This window comes from Mesoplodon densirostris, chromosome 2 (assembly GCF_025265405.1).
Source record: "Mesoplodon densirostris isolate mMesDen1 chromosome 2, mMesDen1 primary haplotype, whole genome shotgun sequence".
NCBI classification, from domain to species: Eukaryota; Metazoa; Chordata; class Mammalia; order Artiodactyla; family Ziphiidae; genus Mesoplodon; species Mesoplodon densirostris.
This window is the reverse complement of record NC_082662.1, coordinates 66,252,844-66,274,226: the sequence shown is the minus strand read 5'-3', so window position 1 is coordinate 66,274,226 and position 21,383 is coordinate 66,252,844. Positions and strand designations below refer to the sequence as shown.

General features: G+C 36.1%; 1 protein-coding gene across 1 annotated transcript in view; it reads right to left on the bottom strand.

Moving 5' to 3' along the window:
• TNNI3K (TNNI3 interacting kinase) overlaps nt 1–18,777 on the bottom strand; it is a 282,262-nt gene extending 263,485 nt beyond the window's left edge. Inside the window, exons 1-3 of the mRNA XM_060089965.1 lie at nt 18,700–18,777; nt 17,981–18,089; nt 1,069–1,154 (exon numbers count right to left, since the gene is read on the bottom strand). Coding sequence (XP_059945948.1) covers nt 1,069–1,154; nt 17,981–18,089; nt 18,700–18,739 — 235 coding nt within the window. The 5' untranslated portion in view covers nt 18,740–18,777. The remainder of the gene's footprint in view (nt 1–1,068; nt 1,155–17,980; nt 18,090–18,699) is intronic.
• Nucleotides 18,778–21,383: the final 2,606 nt, after the last annotated feature.

The following is a 21,383-nucleotide window of genomic DNA, read 5'->3' as shown; positions in this document are numbered from 1 at the left end:
GGGATAGACTAAGTGACTTAAAAATCTCTCTTTAACTTAATGATAAATAAACCACTGATGTATGAAAATGTCAGACTGTTATTCTGGAGGCCATTTGTAAAATTTTCTGTTAATTGACAGCCTTACTTAGTAGTGTACATTTCTACATTTATAAAACTTTGTATCAGTGCTGTATATTTTAATGCATTTGTGTTACATTTTTTATTTGGTGCTCTCCTCATCATGTTTTAAAACATAAAAACCTGAAAAAATTCTCCCTAGTAAACTATTTGTGAAAAAGCTTAGATAGAAATCTAGCTGTGCAGGATTCATCAGAACATCATTAGCAATGGAGATTATTTAGATCAGAGAAATCTGGAGAAAATGACTAAGGTTGGGAAGGTGTGTTTAAATTTGGGAAGAAGATCTGTTAAGTAGGGTCTGTTTGGGAGGAGTAGTTAAGGGATATGTTTAGTGTCAATACTACACATTAGTGTTCTTTTAAAAACTGAGTTCAAAGGATACTAGTTTGGATTAACAAAAAAGTATTCATTCACTAATTCAGTAAATTTACTGAGTACCTACTATAAGCCAGGTACCATCCTAGGTGCTTGGGATATATTAATGAACCAAACATAACAAGATATGAGCGAAATTAAACTCTTAGTCTTCACTTTGATCAATCTTCACTTTGGGATTTTATCTTTGGCATTTATTACCTTCCACATATCTTACTACAGACTGTGAAGCAACTGCTTGATGATATTTTGGGAAATGCTTTAAGTGCTTCTGAATTTAACCTTATCCGTGACTGGCATGCCCGATACTGAAACATACTTTTTTTTTTCCCCCAAGTAAACTTGATTCAAGGTAGGAGCACAATAAAACTTAAATTCAGAGCTAAGTCAATTGTAATATCTGCCTGGTAGTTAGTTACTTCTTCAGCTAAAGGTTATCAGGGTTCTAGGGGCAAAGCAAAAGAGGAAATTGGGTATGAATAGAATTCTCTTGTAGATTATTAAGCAGTTCAAATCACTGACCATATAAACATACAGCCAGCTTATAAAGTATTGAGTTCCAAGCACTCACCTCCACAAATGCAACATAAATGAAGTAGAGACAGACCATTTTCTGTGCGGTAATTTAAATTGACTTTACTGAAGGCATCATCAGAACTGAAAAAAAATATTTTACAGATGATTACAAATTTCAGCTTTTAGTTTATCATTTTTCATTTGAAAAATTATAATAGGGAATCCTGTTACTACAAATTCAGAAATATATGTCTTCTAGGATTCTTTTGTACCTAGAGAAAAGAATTTTGAGTATACCTCTAGATGAATAATAACTAAAATCATGAGAAAATAATATTAAAAGTTTGAGAGACCAAGTTTAAATTAAAGACTATCATACAAGTTCTATGTTCTACGTATAATTTGAACTTTTCAGGACACCTTAATGAATTAAAATTTGTTTATAAGTAGAAAACACAGGTATTTGAAAATAAACCCATTTCTCTTACAATCAAAACCTTATATAATATTTAGGGAGAAATTCAAGAAATTCTCTCCAAAAAGAAAAGAAAAAAAAAAAGGTAGCAGTTGATAAGAGACTGGAGAAAGGAATACAGTCCCAATGTATTACAAATTCTGCCTGAAGCAGTTTCCTTGTACTCTGACTGGGTCAGATTTCACAGATAAAGAAGGTCTAAACTCTGATAAGGTACTATGATACAGTCCCAGGTGAGAAGAGAAGTAGTGTTAGTGATTCAATTAATGAAATCCTTGCCTTTGAACAAAGACCATTGCACCAGGAGGGCCCTAGAGAGCCATAGGTAGCCTTTGAAAAAAATGTAAAGCTAAAATTCTCGACCTCTTGAGGTCACTGGTACACCCAGGACATTTTTCAGTAGAAATGTGATCATATCTTTGGCCTCCCAGGTTAATTTCAAGCTGCCTCCTGCCTATTTAAATCTCTAGCAGCTTTAGTGAGATAGCAAAGTCTTTGGTGAATGAGTCTTCCATATCATTTGTAAAGTACTTACACTTGGAAGGTACTATAAATTCAGAACATTATCATCAAAGCACATAGTTAAGAACTTCAAAAGCTACTGAAATTTTAAAACAGAAAAAGAAAAGGTGTTATTCTCCAGGGTGCTGCTAAAAAGACAAGCTTCTAATTCCAGGGATTTTGAAGGATTTCAGTGAAATGCTTTAATTAGAAATGGCAAGTCCAGTGGTTTGTTTTCATAGACATGGGAATATTGCAGAACTTTCTCACCCTCTTCACTTTCTTGCTTTCCATGTTCAACTTCCCAGTAGCAAAGCCCACAGACATAGTTACTCACATTGAGAAATATAACTCAACTTGCTTTAGAATGCCACACGTTGAAGTACAATGAATACCAAGTCATTTTTACAAATGTTGCTAATATAATATAGCAAGGAGCCCAGGATTTCATGACAAATAGTTAAGAATTTAACTCACTTCTATCTGCACCTTCCTCAGCTGAATGAACGATGCAAACAAACAAAAAAATCTGATGAAAATACCACTATTTAAAATGTCTACCAAAGGAGCCTAATTGTAAATGGTATAGCTATTTCATGGTATGAACAGAAACTTTACAAAATAATATGGTTCTTGGAAATATGTGGCCTTTGCCTGAGCCAGACATCTAAATTCTCAAAGCCAGGTGTATTATAGATGTCTTGGAGAAATTCAACTAATAGGTGCTATTAAACAAAGTGCACTCAGCAGCCCAACTTGGAAATGTATTCATAGAGGTCTTCTCCGTGGTTATGATTTCAAATAGTACAGATTTTCTGAAGAACTGAACTCTGCTTTTAAAGCTAGGTAGATTGGACTTCTCTCTTAAAGTTTATAGGAAATGAGTGTCCATAAATAAAAAGGAAAAGAAAACTGTAGCTAGCAATTGAAGATGTTGATTGACAGTGATTCAGAAGCTCTGAGCTGCTTTGGCTTTTCTTCCTTGGTCCTTCCATTATCTAGCAAATGAAACACACAATAAGAACACAAGACAGAAAACAAAGTATTGGAGTAGGGCAGGAGAGGGAAGCCTTCTGTTAAATGTAAAGAACTATACAACCTTCAGCCTAAGAGAAAAAGAGAAAAGGAAGTATTGACACTTTCTTTTGAGCTAACTATAACAAACTGAATGGCAAATACTGAAAGAAGATAAAGCTTGAGAGCTCCTCTGTAGCAATAAACCCTTGAGAAAAATTAGTTTTTCAATGTGTATCTCTAATATTATACAGCAATGCCTACCATGTTCTGATGATTTAAAAGTGGAAAAAATCATTTCAGCAGTGTAGGTACTTCTTAAATCTTGGGCCTTGTATTCACACCAGGACTGAAATCCTATCCTGTTTCTGTCTTTAAGTAGTGCTTTTTTTTTTCTTTTTTCTTTTTCTTTTTCTCCAATTTGGGCAAGTTATTTAACCTCCCCAAGTCTATTTTCTTCAGTTATAAAATTATTAAAATGATTCATATGACATTGTGTTGTGAAGAAAAATGAAATTAAGTGCTTACTATAGTACTTGGTACATGATATGTTATTACTATTTTTAGCAAGTTTACTGTGAATGTACAACTTTCCTTTTGTAGTCTAAGTCTTGAGAGAACTTTAGCACAATTTTCAAACCAAGTTTGAACTTCTTTGACCTCTCACATTTCACAACCTGTAAAATTTCCCTATTTTGACCAAGTTCACTGTTGTGACACCTAGTACCTACCAGTGATTCAGAGCAACTACTAGAATCACAGTTTTGTAATACAAGTTCAGCAGCATCATTACTATGAGGAAGGTATTTTCAACACTGGAGATATTAAAAGAACAACAAAATCCAAAGGAAAAAAAGGTTGTGCTGAAAATCATTTTATTGAGAAGGTAGACTCAATTGCTTTCTTTTTCCAAGTTCTAACTTTGATGATATATTCAATAAGTCTGGCACAACACCTACTGAACACCCAACTGTGTACTCCACCTCTGTTCTTAATGCTCATTTCAGGTTGTTTTCAAGAGTCTACTTGATAGGAATTATTCACTAATTCCTGGATCGTTTAAGTGTGTCAGTCTTGGGAACACACACAATAGAGAGAATCCTGCAATTGACCTTAGCATTAGTCCTGATCTCTAATGCTCCAAGCAGCTTTGCAAAGAAAGTACACACTGAATAAACAGAAAAATAAGGTGATAAAGTCCATTGTTTTATTTAAAAAAAAAAAACTAAATGAATGTATATTGTTTACATAAATAAGACTGAAAGTATGAATTATATTAGAGACTTTTTATTCAACAATCATTCTTTAACTTACTGAATCTTACACTAGATTTGACAATTCATAAGTAAGTCAGTATACAGTCCTAAATAGATCCTTGAGCTGTAGTCTCTTACTTTTATTTTCCTCTTGAATTTTTCCTCTTGAATTTTATTTTCCTCTTGAATTCTATTTTCCCTGAATTCATGCAACTCTATTAATGCCAACAAAATGAATAAACAGAGAATAGACTCCCACAGTGTTTGGCAGTTAAGTGCAATTTTAATAGTAAAATTTTTATCTTAACTTTAATAACTGGAATGTAATTTTTTTTTAAATGAGAGTTACTTTGGGGCTATACTTGAATCCTAATTCTCACTTCCTGTTAACTTCTAGTCAAATGTTCCTGTCAAATGTTTGATACATGCAATTAAAATATTTGAGATTTTAAAGCAATCATTCCTAGGGGAGATATTTTCCCTTCTTTTGCCTCTTCTAAAGGAACTGTATGTGTCAAATTCACTGCCAATTGAGCATCACTTATGTATTCTAATATCCTAAGCTCAATTTATTTTTTAATTTTCCCTTACATTTTTTATCACCTGCCATGCCATACTGTAACTTAACATATCCTAATGAGTTCACAGTGCTTGTTGGCGCATGAATGAAGTTCCTAATTAAAACGAAGTCACTATATGAATATATTTCTAATAGTAAATTCTGTCCTTCATCATTAAAAATGGTAGTTTTGGGCACAAAGGTTACTTTCTTTCTTGTAGCATAATGAACTCTTTTCTTAGCCTTTACCTTTTATCCAGAAAAGTATGCAGTTTTGTGATCCAATTAAACTTCTCATGACCTCATCCTTTCAAGAAGATATCTGACATGTTCACAAATGGAAACCTATTAAAATGTAACATTTGAACACTTGGCCAAAGCCAAAATATTCAGATAAGTAGATACATTTCTTAAATTAATTCATTGGCTGAAATGTAGGTAAAGGCCAAGAAAGCAGAAAGAAGGTAAAAATTTGTTATGGATCATCTAGTTTCCAAAATTGATAATTTAGGTTTCAAATGGCTGGGTGTAAATTCTTGTGCAGTTCTTGATGGCTGCTGCTGATTTCCCCCAAAACAATAAAAACAGAAAAATCATCAATAAGATCTGTTCCCAAGATATATCCCCAAGAAATATCCAGAAACATATTTGTCCAATATCTTCCAGATCAAATCTGCAAACTGACAATATGAGGCATATTCATTCTTTCATTCATACAATAAACAATTATTGAGATACAGTGGCAGGGTAAGAATAATTAAGGATAAAACTGGTACAATAATAATTATTATCTCATAGGGTTATTGTGAGGTTTAAATGGGTTAGATCTTTTAAGACTTTTATAAATACTAGCTGCTATAATAACTATTTTTACTAAAGCATTGATACAATTTTAACTTTTTTATTGTTTTGCTTTGCATTTGAGAAGGGGGATAGGAAAGTGAAAGGGAAGATGGAGGCAGTATGGGATAGGAGGGAAGAATAGCGGGAGGATAAAAGGGGGAGAGATAGTGAGAGCGAGTGATGTACTAAGCTAGAGAGAAAGAGACAGAGACAGGGACAGAAAGAGTGTTTGAGATCAGGCTGCTTCAAGGTTTTTTACAAGATATTTCTGTAAAACTATTACTTAGCTAGTTTTACCTAGACAAGCAAGAAAAGAAATAGAGAGGTAGACAGTCTTGGGACAATGTGAATTCTCTGCTTTTTGGTTTGAGGTCTTTTTGTTGTTTTCTGTTTCATTGCTAATTAACACAATGCATTTATCAAACATACCGAATAATCCTTTCACTCAATTTTATTTTTTTTAAGATGGAATTTACTCCCTCAATACTCTACTTAGCACCTTGATAGAAAATTTCACTCTCCTTTGGTAAGGTCAGTCTGTGATGTTTCTGGAGCTATTCATTTTATAATAGCTAATTTTCATAATTGGTTATAGTTCTGAAAAAGTAGGTTTTTGGAAGATATTTCATTTGGAGCATAAGTATGGTGGAATGCAGCTGGGCCCAGAGGAACTTTTCAGGGAAAAAATAAGCAGGAAGGTACATCTCAGAAAACTTCCTTCGGTTTTTTTCTTTTTCAATTCTTCTAAATATTGCAACTGCTTTCCCATGGAACAGGGCATCCTCTTGACTACTTTTATTCATTAAACATAATCAATTTCAAAGTGAGATATTAGCATTATTGACCAATTTACTCAAGGCCAAAATGAGATTAAAAATGAGAAAAAAAATAGGGTTTTTCTGATTATGTTGAAAAGTCACAGCACTGAAAAATTATAACTTCTTTGGAATCTCTTCATAGACATATTACAGATTAAGCAGATTAAAAGTAGTCTTGACAATGAAATCAGAAAAACATAGTTCTAAAATTTCTAAAGATTTAAAAACATTGAAACAAAATAATTTAATTGGAAGCTTTTTAAAAGTTGCATGTGGAGAACCATCATGTAAGTGGTTTTCAAAGTTCATGTAAGGGTCCGTGTATCACCAAGGTGTGGGAGTGGGAGTGTAAAATATATTCTTCCACTCCCACATGCAGGGACAGTTCTAGTACACAGGACATAACAAACTTGTAGAGTGGCATGGAGTAGGTGAAAAGTTTTCAAAGATAATTCTTATCCATACTTCTTTCCCCTTCCTAGTTTGAGAACTAAGCTCATGAAGATCATACATTTTGAAGTGAAGTACAGATGGGTGGAATCCCTGCACAACTGTACAAGTTGTGTAACATGGCTCAAGCCAGTTTAATTTGATTAGCCTTATTTTCTTCAGGTATAAAATGGCAAGCACAATACCTACTCCAGAAGGATGTGAACATAAACAATGACAATTAGTTTTTAACTAACATTTTTGCGTGTTTACCATGTGCCAGTCACCGAGCTCAAAGCATCCTACATATATACATTTATGATTACATGAGCTAATGCATATTAAAATACCTAGGAGTATGCCTGGCATATGGTAGGCACTAAGTTGTTAATTTGTTTTCCTTTCAAGTGCTATACAAATAGCTATTACAAATACATACAAATATAAATAAAGCTAAGTAGACAAAGAAGCTGCCTTTAGTGAACACGTATACTAGTGGTTAGACAGACCTGTAAAATGAATAAAGACAACACCAGGTAGTAAGTGATATTATATTGATAAATGTAAAGATCAGAGAGAGCAAAGAGGAGGAAATAACCTCACAATGTACTCCAGTGTACCACTTCTGTTTTTCCTTCTTCTGCCTTCTCTATTTCCTCATTTTTTCCAGTCTCTCCTCTATTATCTTGACAGATGTTCAAAATTATGAATGAACTCAACTTTATTGTGGAAGATGAAGGAACATTCAATTTCCATTCCTCTTCGTTCCCATAGCAAGCTCTTTTTTCAAAGCTGCTATAAATTGGCATAAGCAAGATAATGGTTTAGTTCTGTTTGTCTTTTTTAAGTTTAGTACTTATATTGTTCTGTACTATATTGTGTGTGAAAGCTATACCAGGAGATTGTGTATTTGAGGTGACATAAGTTTTGCTTTATGATGCAGAAAATCTCTTTTAATGAATGGAATTAGTATCTACCATGAATGCTATAAAGAAACTTGTCAACAAATGAAAACAACCAAAAAAGCTGCAAAAAGAAAAACCACAGGCAAATCTATGTTTACACTAGTGATCTATGACTCTAGTATTAAATGCTTCTTTTAAGGCACCTTATAGTTTTCCTTCTATCTCTATGTTTAGAGGAAGCCTGATGTCAAGCAGCATTACACAGTTGTCCATCACAGAAGTATTTCTTACATCACATAAAGCATGAATAAAGATGAGAAGGAAAGATTCTAAGATTTAACACCTAAAATGTCCTAGATACTCGATTAAATGTGATCTCATACAATATTATGTTTAAACTTCCCAACTACTCTGAAAATTTTGGTGTGAAAGCCAATGAGTAAGACAATTTATATTCTCAATATTCCATTCTTTTCTTTCCTTGTCATCTATCATATTATTCTAGGGAAAAGAAAATCCTGAGAACACTGCCCTAGGCAGGATTGACTTTCTTTCCCTATGATGCTATCTGCCTTGATGGAAGCAGACAAAGCAGAGTACTCTGGTTCTGTTTGTTTGTTTGTTTGCTCCCTTGACTCTCTGTAGACCATACTAATTGCCTGATTTCTATTTTCATATTCCTCATCCCTTCACCCATATCACCGCAGACAGAGTTCTCAGTGCAACTTAGGTATCTTTCTAGAAGTGTAGTTTTCAAACTTTAGCTGAAGTATCATTTTTAGCATGCAAAAGTATTACCTGGGGAGCTTGTTAAAAATTTAGGTCTCTGGAAATCATCCCCAGAGATTCTAATTCATTTGATATGGGGTAGAATCATGGATTCTAACATTTTTGCAAGAATTGTTGGGTATTTTACTGCGGGGGGTCCTTAGCCCTTGGAGAAACATGATTCTAGGCTGTGGGTAATCCTCTCCTCAGCCTCATTATTATCACTTCTGGCTAATGGGACATTTCTGAAGGTTCTTTAAGGGCTTCAGCACCAGGCTACCAGTCTTCCTCTCCTCAAAATGCCCTACCGTTATTCTCAGGGAATTTGACATCCATTTTGATGAGCCTTCTAATACTCTAGTCTGAAAATTCTTCAAATACCTCTTGATCTCAATCTTTAAAAGCTATATTTCAGATTTTGGCACCATTTTGAATTGTTCTAACATATTACATTTTTATTTTTGAAAACATCCTCTTGATATAAAAACACTTTATCCTAACTTTCTCACTTCTTAACTTTGAATAAACTATTTGTTACTCCCACTTGGTAATAAAGTCTTCAGTCTTTCAAACTGCCCTTATTTACCCAATCAATCATGATAATAGAAACCTCCAGTTATTCAATGCTTACTGTGCATTAGGCTCTGTATTCAGCATTTGACATCATTTTTCAAATGTCCTGTAAGGTCGTTATTATTAACCTCATTTTACAGATGAAAATGAGCCTCAAGGAGATTAAGTAATATACCCAAAGATACATTGCTTGTAAATAAAAGAAACTGGATTTAAAACTATGGTTGCGAGACTTCCGGGTAAGATGGCGGAAGAGTAAGACGCGGAGATCACCTTCCTCCCCACAGATACACCAGAAATACAGCTACACGTGCAACAACTCCTACAGAACACCTACTGAACGCTGGCAGAAGACCCCAGACCTCCCAAAAGGCAAGAAACTCTCCACATACCTGGGTAGGGCAAAGCAGAGAGATTCCCGCACAGAGGAGCGGTGCCGAGCGGCACTCACCAGCCCGAGAGGCTTGTCTGCTCCCCCGCCAGGGCGGGCGGCGCTGGAGCTGAGGCTCAGGCTTCGGTCAGAGCGCAGGGAGAGGACTGGGACTGGCGGCGAGAACTCAGCCTGAAGGGGGCTAATGTGCCACAGCTAGCCGGGAGGGAGTCCGGGAAAACTCTGGAGCTGCCGAAGAGGCAGGAGACTTTTTCTTCCCTCTTGGTTTCCTGGTGCGCGAGGAGAGGGGATTAAGAGCGCCGCGTAAAGGAGCTCCAGAGACGGGCGCGAGTCGCGGCTGAAAGCGCGGAGCCCAGAGACGGGCGTGGGACGCTGGGGCTGCTGCTGCCGCCGCCAAGAAGCCTGTGTGCGAGCGCAGGACACTGTCCACACCGCCCTTCCGGGAGCCTGTGCAGCCTGCCACTGCCGGGGTCCCGGGATCCAGGGGCGGCTTCCCTGGGAGAACGCACGGCGCGCCTCGGGCTGGTGCAACGTCACGCCGACCTCTGCCGCTGCAGGCTCGCCCCGCACTCCGTGCCCCTCCCTCCCGCCCGGCCTGAGTGAGCCAGAGTCCCCGAAGAGGCTGCTCCTTTAACCCTGTCCTGTCTGAGCGAAGAACAGACGCCCTCCGGCGACCTACACGCAGAGGCGGGGCCAAATCCAAAGCTGAGACCCAGGAGCTGTGAGAACAAAGAAGAGAAAGGGAAACCTCTCCCAGCAGCCTCAGAAGCAGCGGATTAAAGCTCCACAATCAACTTGATGTACCCTGCATCCGTGGAATACATGAATAGACAACAAATCATCCCAAATTGAGGAGCCAGGAGTCAGTGCTGTGCCTCTGAGGTGGGAGAGCGAACTTCAGGACACTGGTCCACAAGAGACCTCCCAGCTCCACATAATATCAAACGGCGAAAATCTTCCAGAGATCTCCATCTCAACACCAGCACCCAGCTTCACTCAACGGCCAGCAAGCTACAGTGCTGGACACCCTATGCCAAACAACTAGCAAGACAGGAACACAACACCACCCATTAGCAGAGAGGCTGCCTCAAATCATAAAAAGTCCGCAAACACCCCAAAACACACCACCAGACGTGGACCTGCCCACCAGAAAGACAAGATCCAGCCTCATCCACCAGAACACAGGCAGTAGTCCCCTCCACCAAGAAGCCTACACAACCCACTAAACCAACCTTAGCCACTGGGGACAGACACCAAAAACAACGGGAACTACGAACCTGCAGCCTGCAAAGAGGAGACCCCAAACACAGTAACATAAGCAAAATGAGAAGACAGAAAAACACACAGCAGGAGAAGGAGCAAGATAAAAACCCACCAGACCTAACAAATGAAGAGGTAATAGGCAGTCTATCTGAAAAAGAATTCAGAATAATGATGGTAAAGATGATCCAAAATCTTGGAAATAGAATAGACAAAATGCAAGAAACAGTTAACAAGGACCTAGAAGAACTAAAGACGAATCAAGCATCGATTAAAAACACAATAAATGAAATAAAAAATACTCTAGATGGGATCAATAGCAGAATAACTGAGGCAGAAGAACGGATAAGTGAGGTGGAAGATAAAATAGTGGAAATAACTGCTGCACAGCAAAATAAAGAAAAAAGAATGAAAAGAACAGAGGACAGTCTCAGAGACCTCTGGGACAACATTAAACGCACCAATATTCGAATTATAGGGGTTCCAGAAGAAGAAGAGAAAAAGAAAGGGACTGAGAAAATATTTGAAGAGATTATAGTTGAAAACTTCCCTAATATGGGAAAGGAAATAGTTAATCAAGTCCAGGAGGCACAGAGAGTCCCATACAGAATAAATCCAAGGAGAAATACACCAAGACACATATTAATCAAACTGTCAAAAATTAAACACAAAGAAATCATATTAAAAGCAGCAAGGCAAAAACAACAAATAACACACAAGGGAATCCCCATCAGGATAACAGCTGATCTCTCAGCAGAAACTCTACAAGCCAGAAGGGAGTGGCAGGACATACTTAAAGTGATGAAGGAGAAAAACCTGCAACCAAGATTACTCTACCCAGCAAGGATCTCATTCAGATTTGATGGAGAAATTAAAACCTTTACAGACAAGCAAAAGCTGAGAGAGTTCAGCACCACCAAACCAGCTTTACAACAAATGCTAAAGGAACTTCTCTAGGCAAGAAACACAACAGAAGGAAAAGAACTACAATAACGAACCCAAAACAATTAAGAAAATGGGAATAGGAACATACATATCAATAATTACCTTAAATGTAAATGGACTAAATGCTCCCACCAAAAGACACAGACTGGCTGAATGGATACAAAAACAAGACCCATATATATGCTGTCTACAAGAGACCCACTTCAGACCTAGAGATACATACAGACTGAAAGTAAGGGGATGGAAAAAGATATTCCATGCAAATGGAAACCAAAAGAAAGCTGGAGTAGCAATTCTCATATCAGACAAAATAGACTTTAAAATAAAGACTACTAGAAGAGACAAAGAAGGACACTACATAATGATCAAGGGATCAATCCAAGAAGAAGATATAACAATTGTAAATATTTATGCACCAAACATAGGAGCACCTCAATACATAAGGGAAATATTAACAGCCATAAAAGGAGAAATTGACAGTAACACAATCATAGTAGGGGACTTTAACACCCCACTTTCACCAATGGACAGGTCATCCAAAATGAAAATAAATAAGGAAACACAAGCTTTAAATGATACATTAAACAAGATGGACTTAATTGATATTTATAGGACATTCCATCCAAAAACAACAGAACACACATTTTTCTCAAGTGCTCATGGAACATTCTCCAGGATAGATCATATCTTGGGTCACAAATCAAGCCTTGGTAAATTTAAGAAAATTGAAATTGTATCAAGTATCTTTTCCGACCACAATGCTATGAGACTAGATATCAATTACAGGAAAAGAGCTGTAAAACATACAAACACATGGAGGCTAAACAATACACTACTTAATAACGAAGTGATCACTGAAGAAATCAAAGAGGAAATTAAAAAATACCTAGGAACAAATGACAATGGAGACACGACGACCCAAAACCTATGGGATGCAGCAAAAGCAGTTCTAAGAGGGAAGTTTATGGCAATACAATCCCACCTTAAGAAACAGGAAATATCTCGAATAAACAACCTAACCTTGCACCTAAAGCAATTAGAGAAAGAAGAACAAAAACATCCCAAAGTTAGCAGAAGGAAAGAAATCATAAAAATCAGATCAGAAATAAATGAAAAAGAAATGAAGGAAACGATAGCAAAGATCAATAAAACTAAAAGCTGGTTCTTTGAGAAGATAAACAAAATTGATAAACCATTAGCCAGACTCATCAAGAAAAAAAGGGAGAAGACTCAAATCAATAGAATTAGAAATGAAAAAGGAGAAGTAACAACTGACACTGCAGAAATACAAAAGATCATGAGAGATTACTATAAGCAACTCTATGCCAATAAAATGGACAACCTGGAAGAAATGGACAAATTCTTAGAAATGCACAACCTGCCAAGACTGAATCAGGAAGAAATAGAAAATATGAACAGACCAATCACAAGCACTGAAATTGAAACTGTGATTAAAAATCTTCCAACAAACAAAAGCCCAGGACCAGATGGCTTCACAGGCGAATTCTATCAAGCATTTAGAGAAGAGCTAACACCTATCCTTCTCAAACTCTTCCAAAATATAGCAGAGGGAGGAACACTCCCAAACTCATTCTACGAGGCCACCATCACCTTGATACCAAAACCAGACAAGGATGTCACAAAGAAAGAAAACTACAGGCCAATATCACTGATGAACATAGATGCAAAAATCCTCAACAAAATACTAGCAAACAGAATCCAACAGCACATTAAAAGGATCATACACCATGATCAAGTGGGGTTTATTCCAGGAATGCAAGGATTCTTCAATATACGCAAATCAATCAATGTGATACACCATATTAACAAGTTGAAGGAGAAAAACCATATGATCATCTCAATAGATGCAGAGAAAGCTTTTGACAAAATTCAACACCAATTTATGATAAAAACCCTGCAGAAAGTAGGCATAGAGGGAACTTTCCTCAACATAATAAAGGCCATATATGACAAACCCACAGCCAGCATCGTCCTCAATGGTGAAAAACTGAAACCATTTCCACTAAGATCAGGAACAAGACAAGGTTGCCCACTCTCACCACTCTTATTCAACCTAGTTTTGGAAGTTTTAGCCACAGCAATCAGAGAAGAAAAGGAAATAAAAGGAATCCAAATTGGAAAAGAAGAAGTAAAGCTGTCACTGTTTGCAGATGACATGATACTATACATAGAGAATCCTAAAGATGCTACCAGAAAACTACTAGAGCTAATCAATGAATTTGGTAAAGTTGCAGGATACAAAATTAATGCACAGAAATCTCTGGCATTCCTATATACTAATGATGAAAAATCTGAAAGTGAAATCAAGGAAACACTCCCATTTACCATTGCAACAAAAAGAATAAAATATCTAGGAATAAACCTACCTAAGGAGACAAAAGACCTGTATGCAGAAAATTATAAGACACTGATGAAAGAAATTAAAGATGATACAAATGGATGGAGAGATGTACCATGTTCTTGGATTGGAAGAATCAACATTGTGAAAATGACTCTACTACCCAAAGCAATCTACAGATTCAATGCAATACCTATCAAACTACCAATGGCATTTTTCACAGAACTAGAACAAAAAATTTCACAATTTGTATGGAAACACAAAAGACCCCGAATAGCCAAAGCAATCTTGAGAACGAAAAATGGAGCTGGAGGAATCAGGCTCCCTGACTTCAGACTATACTACAAAGCTACAGTAATCAAGACAGTATGGTACTGGCACAAAAACAGAAAGATAGATCAATGGAACAGGATAGAAAGCCCAGAGATAAACCCACGGACATATGGTCACCTTATCTTTGATAAAGGAGGCAGGAATGTACAGTGGAGAAAGGACAGTCTCTTCAATAAGTGGTGCTGGGAAAACTGGACAGGGACATGTAAAAGTATGAGATTAGATCACTCCTTAACACCATACACAAAAATTAGCTCAAAATGGATTAAAGACCTAAATGTAAGGCCAGACACTATCAAACTCCTAGAGGAAAACATAGGCAGAACACTCTATGACATAAATCACAGCAAGATCCTTTTTGACCCACCTCCTAGAGAAATGGAAATAAAGACAAAAATAAACACATGGGACCTAATGAAACTTCAAAGCTTTTGCACAGCAAAGGAAACCATAAACAAGACCAAAAGACAACCCTCAGAATGGGAGAAAATATTTGCAAATGAAGCAACTGACAAAGGATTAATATCCAAAATTTATAAGCAGCTCATGCAGCTCAATAGCAAAAAAACAAACAACCCAATCCAAAAATGGGCAGAAGACCTAAATAGACATTTCTCCACAGAAGATATACAGACAGCCAACAAACACATGAAAGGATGCTCAACATCTTTACTCATTAGAGAAATGCAAATCAAAACTACAATGAGATATCATCTCACACCAGTCAGAATGGCCATCATCAAAAAATCTAGAAACAATAAATGCTGGAGAGGGTGTGGAAAAAAGGGAACACTCTTGCACTGCTGGTGGGAATGTGAATTGGTACAGCCACTATGGAGAACAGTATGGAGGTTCCTTAAAAAACTACAAATAGAACTACCATATGACCCAGCAATCCCACTACTGGGCATATACCCTGAGAAAACCATAATTCAAAAAGAGACATGTACCAAAATGTTCATAGCAGCCCTATTTACAATAGCCCGGAGATGGAAACAACCTAAGTGTCCATCATCGGATGAATGGATAAAGAAGATGTGGCACATATATACAATGGAATATTACTCAGCCATAAAAAGAAATGAAATTGAGCTATTTGTAATGAGGTGGATGGACCTAGAGTCTGTCATACAGAGTGAAGTAAGTCAGAAAGAGAAAGACAAATACTGTATGCTGACACATATATATGGAATTTAAGAAAAAAATGTCATCAAGAACATAGGGGTAAGACAGGAATAAAGACACAGACCTACTAGAGCATGGACTTGAGGATATGGGGAGGGGGAAGGGTAAGCTGTGACAAAGTGAAAGAGCGGCATGGACATATATACACTACCAAATGTAAGATAGATAGCTAGTGGGAAACAGCCGCATAGCACAGGGAGATCAGCTCGGTTCTTTGTGACCACCTGGAGGGGTGGGATAGGGAGGGTGGGAGGGAGACGCAAAAGGGAGGGGATATGGGAACATATGTATATGTATAACTGATTAATTTTGTAAAATAAAAAAAATAAATAAAATAAATAAAATAGCTATTTAAAAAAAAAAAAAAAAAAAAAAAAAAAAACTATGGTTGCAAAATCCTTATGCTGACCGACACAGCTTTCTTACTCAGCTTAGGTAAAATGGTCAAGACATTAAGTTTTCTTGCTACCAGTAGACTTTCCATGGTACTCATCCATTCTTGCCTATATATCTTTACTCAACTATGCCTTTTATCTGGAATGCTTTACAAAACCAATGAATAAATCAAGACAACAAACCTTCTTTTTTTGTATTTGAAAGCCATCTTGTTTTTTCTTCCACTTAGCACTTGTCATAGGCTGTCTTCTGTGAGTTATTTATATATGCCTTTCCCTTCAACCAGATTGTGAAACTCCGGGAGCAAGAATCAGTGTGTAGTAGGAAGGTGGGGAGACCTTGCTACAAATCACAGTTCCAGTGCTTACTGACCATATGACCTTGACAAGATCCAACGTCTCTGCTCCTTTATTATCCACCAGAAGTAATATTATCTATCACACAGGGTCATGGTGTGGATTAAATAATGGTTTATATTTGATGTGTCTGGAATAACACCTTGAATATAGCTGACACAATAAATCCAGCTACAGTAGGACCTGCAGAAACAGCTGCTTGTTGATGTGGTAAGAGAAAAAAGTACATTTCAAGCTTAATGCTTAAAAGGATATGTCTGTTTAAATTAGCCTTGACATATTCGCATAACACTTCCCAAATTTAAAAAATAACAACAAATAAATGAGATTTTAACTTTATAAACTTGAGGAAAATCTCCAATTTGATCACATTTCATTCAGCATATTTATCTGTCAATAAGAGCTAGAGGGTTTATGATTAAGTTCTACATTCATAGCTCTTTTCCAACAAAATTAATATGTATGTATAAATCTATTATACCAAAGTGCCAGTCACATCTCTACAGGACTTTCAAATGTTTTCCCATAAGTGAGCATATGATAATACTTGCAAAGTTCATCCCAGTGTATCTCATCATGAGTGTCAAAGCTGAGTTAATCATTTTGGGCTAAATAACATGGAAAATTAACTACTTCCCAAACCATAAATTGAATACTTATGAAGGCCTTATTAACCCACTGACAAATTTTATATAAACTATATTATACATGGGTAATTTTATTTGCCAGTTATGTGAGCTTTGTATGTTTACTATATCTGAAATTTCTTTTGAAAAATATGTCATTTGGTCATTGCTTTACACTTATTTTCTGAGTAAAATGGTTAGAGTTCTTTGTCATCAGTGCATTGCATGAATAACACAGCTGTAAGTAAACATGGCTAATTGGCCTTTGTGGAACTTTTCCTCAGTCAGGCAGCTAACTTAAATTGACTCTCCAAAATACATTGTTTCTCAATGCCAAGATTCAATTTCTCCAAAAGTTTGCTTGTGTATATAAGGGATCTATCCCTCTTTTCTGAACATTTTGTGTCTTACAAGGTTGTGACAATATGCCAGATTATTTTTATCTTGTTATCATGGAACAAAACCCACTGAAAGCCTGAAGCCAATATTATACATCAGCATATGATTGTTCAGGGGAAGAATGATACACAGTTTCATTAACAGACAGCGTTTCAATGTCAAGAGACCAAAGGGTTTGTTAAAATTGGAGTTCTCTAGTAGTCCAAAAAGAAAAATGTGGCCAATATTCTACCACCATTTGGGAAGAGAAGTCTTATTGTTTGTTGCTGGCATGGCTCGCAAGAATGATCTAATTCTAGAGAAGATTATTCAGATCAGCAACAGTTTGTATTCAAAGGCTAGCCTTTAGATTCCTTTCTCTTTAAACTTTAGTGATGGGAACAGGCAAGGCATATTTTAAGGAGATAAGATATTTGCATTTTAGGGGCTATATGAATGGGTAGGAAGAGATAACCCTATATTCTAAGGTTAACATAGGAGGTTATATGGGTTGTGTTTTTAAACACAGATATAGCTAAAAACTAGATCAACAGTGAAAACACTTATACAGAGAAATAATAACGCTGACAACTTTACCCAAATATATGTCTTAGTTCTGTAAGTTCTTTTTCTTTGATCTGCAGGTCATCTTCTAATCTTTCTATTACAATAACATAAGATTCACTGACTTTCTTCTTCCATTCATCTAGTAAAGAAAAACAAAAGGGATTGACTCATAGCTCTTCTTTGCAAAATATAGACACAGATCATAACATACAAGTGATTAAAACTCTGTTTTTTACTCTGAATTATACAATACTTAATTTAAATTACTGATTGTGAGTTTAAAATGCAGATGTTTATATTTAAAATGCAATCATATTGAATCGTAGTAATTAAGAACCCATTTGATATTGGATAATATATTTACATAGAAGAATATATTTGACTTATTTCATTTGATTTTATTGCATTATAATTATAGCAATCTCTAGTTGCTAGACAAGAATTTTTAGGTTTTAAATACTAGATACTTAAGATGTAATCCTAAAATCCCTATATTCAACAGTATTCCAAAATTTTTTCTATAACATTATACCTAGGAACTAGTAGAAACAGAAAATTATAAGAAATTTTCTGTTTTTTTCTAAAGACCTTTCAGAGAAAAATAATTTGAGTTCAGATAATCTTCTTAACACTTTCATATAATATGTTGTCTTATCCTCTTGTAAAAATTAGTAGATATTCCAGTGAAATGTTAACTATATATAACAACTATTGAACTATATTACATTTAAAGATATAAGAATAATTACCAGTACAAGTTTGGGTTGGTCTGGATTTATAATTTCCCATTTGTTAGAAGATTCTTCTTTTCCCAAGTGCAGTTCCTCAGGTTACAAGATTCCAAGTTCAAGTGAAGTGGCAGTCCAGTTGAAAAATACTTTGATAGTCTGGCTAAAAATAAGCTGACTGCCAAATGGAATGTCATACAACAATGACAAAGAACAAAATAGTTTGTGCTTTCAAGGGTGAAATCATAAAAGGAATTAATCAGACTGTTTAAAAGAGCTGTATCAAAGATAAATAGTAAATGCTTTCATAAGATTATTTCCCTTCATCAGTTGGTTATCTACCCCTATATACCTTGATGGGTATTTCTTTAATCTAGAAAATTATTCAGTTACATCTGAGGTTCACAAAGAGCCATTAAAACTACCTAGATCTTCTTTCAGGATCATTTTCTCCTGAGCCAAAGTAATGGCAGTTGGAAAAGAGTGACAGGTGATAGAATTTGTCTCTATAGTATATATATAATGGAAACCCACATCTATGGCATGCTACTAATAGAAATGAATGTAAATTTGGCCACATCTTATGGCATGCTACTAATAGAAATGGATATAAATTTGGCCTAGAGTAGAGCTATAAAATTATTTTTGTAGGAAGAAATTCTCAACATAGACCATGATTAAGTTACACCACTTGTTGATTATATTGACCATAAGAGTCACAGTTAAGAATATGACACTGAGTTCTACAAATAACAATGCATAAAATATCAAGAATAATATCACAAATAGTAAGATGGAATGCTTACAGTGTGCCAGACACTAGTCTAAATGCTTTACATACATTTTGTCATTTATACCTCATACAATCCTGCAAGGTATATATTATTCTCCTGTTATAGATGAGAAAAATCTATATTTGCTAGCAGGTGGAGGAATCTGGAATCAATTCTGAGTCTATATGATTCTAAAGTCCAAGTTAGATATTATTTTTGATGTTTCCCATAATTCCTCTTTAATTCACCTTCCATTTACTTCATGGGGGCATTTCTCTTTGTACATGCATATTTCTATTGATATAAATGAACTCAGGGTAAGATGGAAAATAAATGGAAAACCCAGAAAGAAAAGTTATCTAATTTTTAACTATATATTTCTTTTGGATAATGTAATTATACCTAGAATATATACATTTCAATCTTGAAATTCATCTCCAGAGGCTATAGTTTCAATGTAATAGGTATGAATTTTATATTTATTATAGTTGAATGTTCAAACAACTGTTTCCTTTTGAAGCAAATGCTTAGACAAATTTATTATTCCCCACAAATTTTTCTCAGCAAAGGTAATTTAAGTTTCAGATGGAGGGTTTTCATACTGATCAGATATAGTTGGAGAAGCAGGTATCTGGGGTTATGGACATCTCTGTCCTCCCCTGGATATAACTTTCCTTATCCCTCCTCCTCAGTATATGCTGCCATGGCCGTTGATGTCTGTTACACTGTGGTGGCCTTTGGTTACTTGATCCATGCACTCTGCATTTTCCTTGTTTGAAGGCCAGACATCTTCAGTTACACCAGCTTTCTCTCAGCACTTGTGTGATCCCCATCCCTTCAGGTCAGAAAGCCTTTGCTTTCCCCAGACATGCTGCCCTCAGGCCCATCAGCCTATGCAGCTGACTTCCTAAATGCTTGGTACTGGAGACCAAGCATTCAGTACAGTCTTAAAGACCAAACTGGATAGTCTTCTTTAAGAGGCTTGAAATCTTCCAGGGCTACACCTTGGGAAGTAATGCACAAGCGTCCTTCTCTCATATTTCCATGGTTGTCATACTTTGAGTCCAGAGGGATAGGGATGGGAGCCAGGGCCCTTGACCTTCTTGAGGACATCTAAATCTGTCTATTTTCCCCGATCTTCTTTCTTATTTCTCTCTCCACTATTTCCAATCTTATACCTGTGTGTGTGTGTGTGTGTGTGTGTGTGTGTGTGTGTGAGTGTCTGTGTGTGTTGCCTCTACCAATGAAAGAAAAGCTAGTTCTTATATCATATTACGTTGTCTTTCTAATTTCCTCTTTGGTACATAAATTTAATGCACTGATTTTTAGAACTTTTCCTTTTAATTTTTGAAAATATTTTTATTCTCTCAGAAAGGCTGGCTCTTACAAATGAAAGCTTAGACTTTCAAAGCTACAATTTTTGCTGAGTTTGAAAATCCAATCAGCAACTCAATTGAATTTTTCTACACCCTGAGGCAATAAATTTTGCTAAAGAATGGTGAAAATGATAATCTCAATACCTAAAATATTAAATGTTATTGAATTTCCTACTTCCAAAAGAACACTATCTATTAGCCCTTTTATGACTGTGAGTCTAGGTCATGGATTGAGGTCAATGGAGGTGCCTTCAGGGCTGTGAAGAAAAGGCTGGAATAAGTAAATGATCCAGGATAACAATCCTGCTTTTCTTTCCTGAAGAATCCTGGAGGGCAGCCACATGATAGCAGAAATATTTTCTCCGCTTCTCTGTACATTTCTGTAAAAATTATTTTTACCTTGAGTTGATGATATGCTCTAAATTGAACTCTACTCTACCAGTTCTGAGATTTCCAGAAGTGCAGAATGTCATATATTATCAAAAACACAACTAATTACAAAAATGGTCGCCTTCTCAAACTTTAGTGAGAGTAGACACTATCTGAGGAGCTTTAT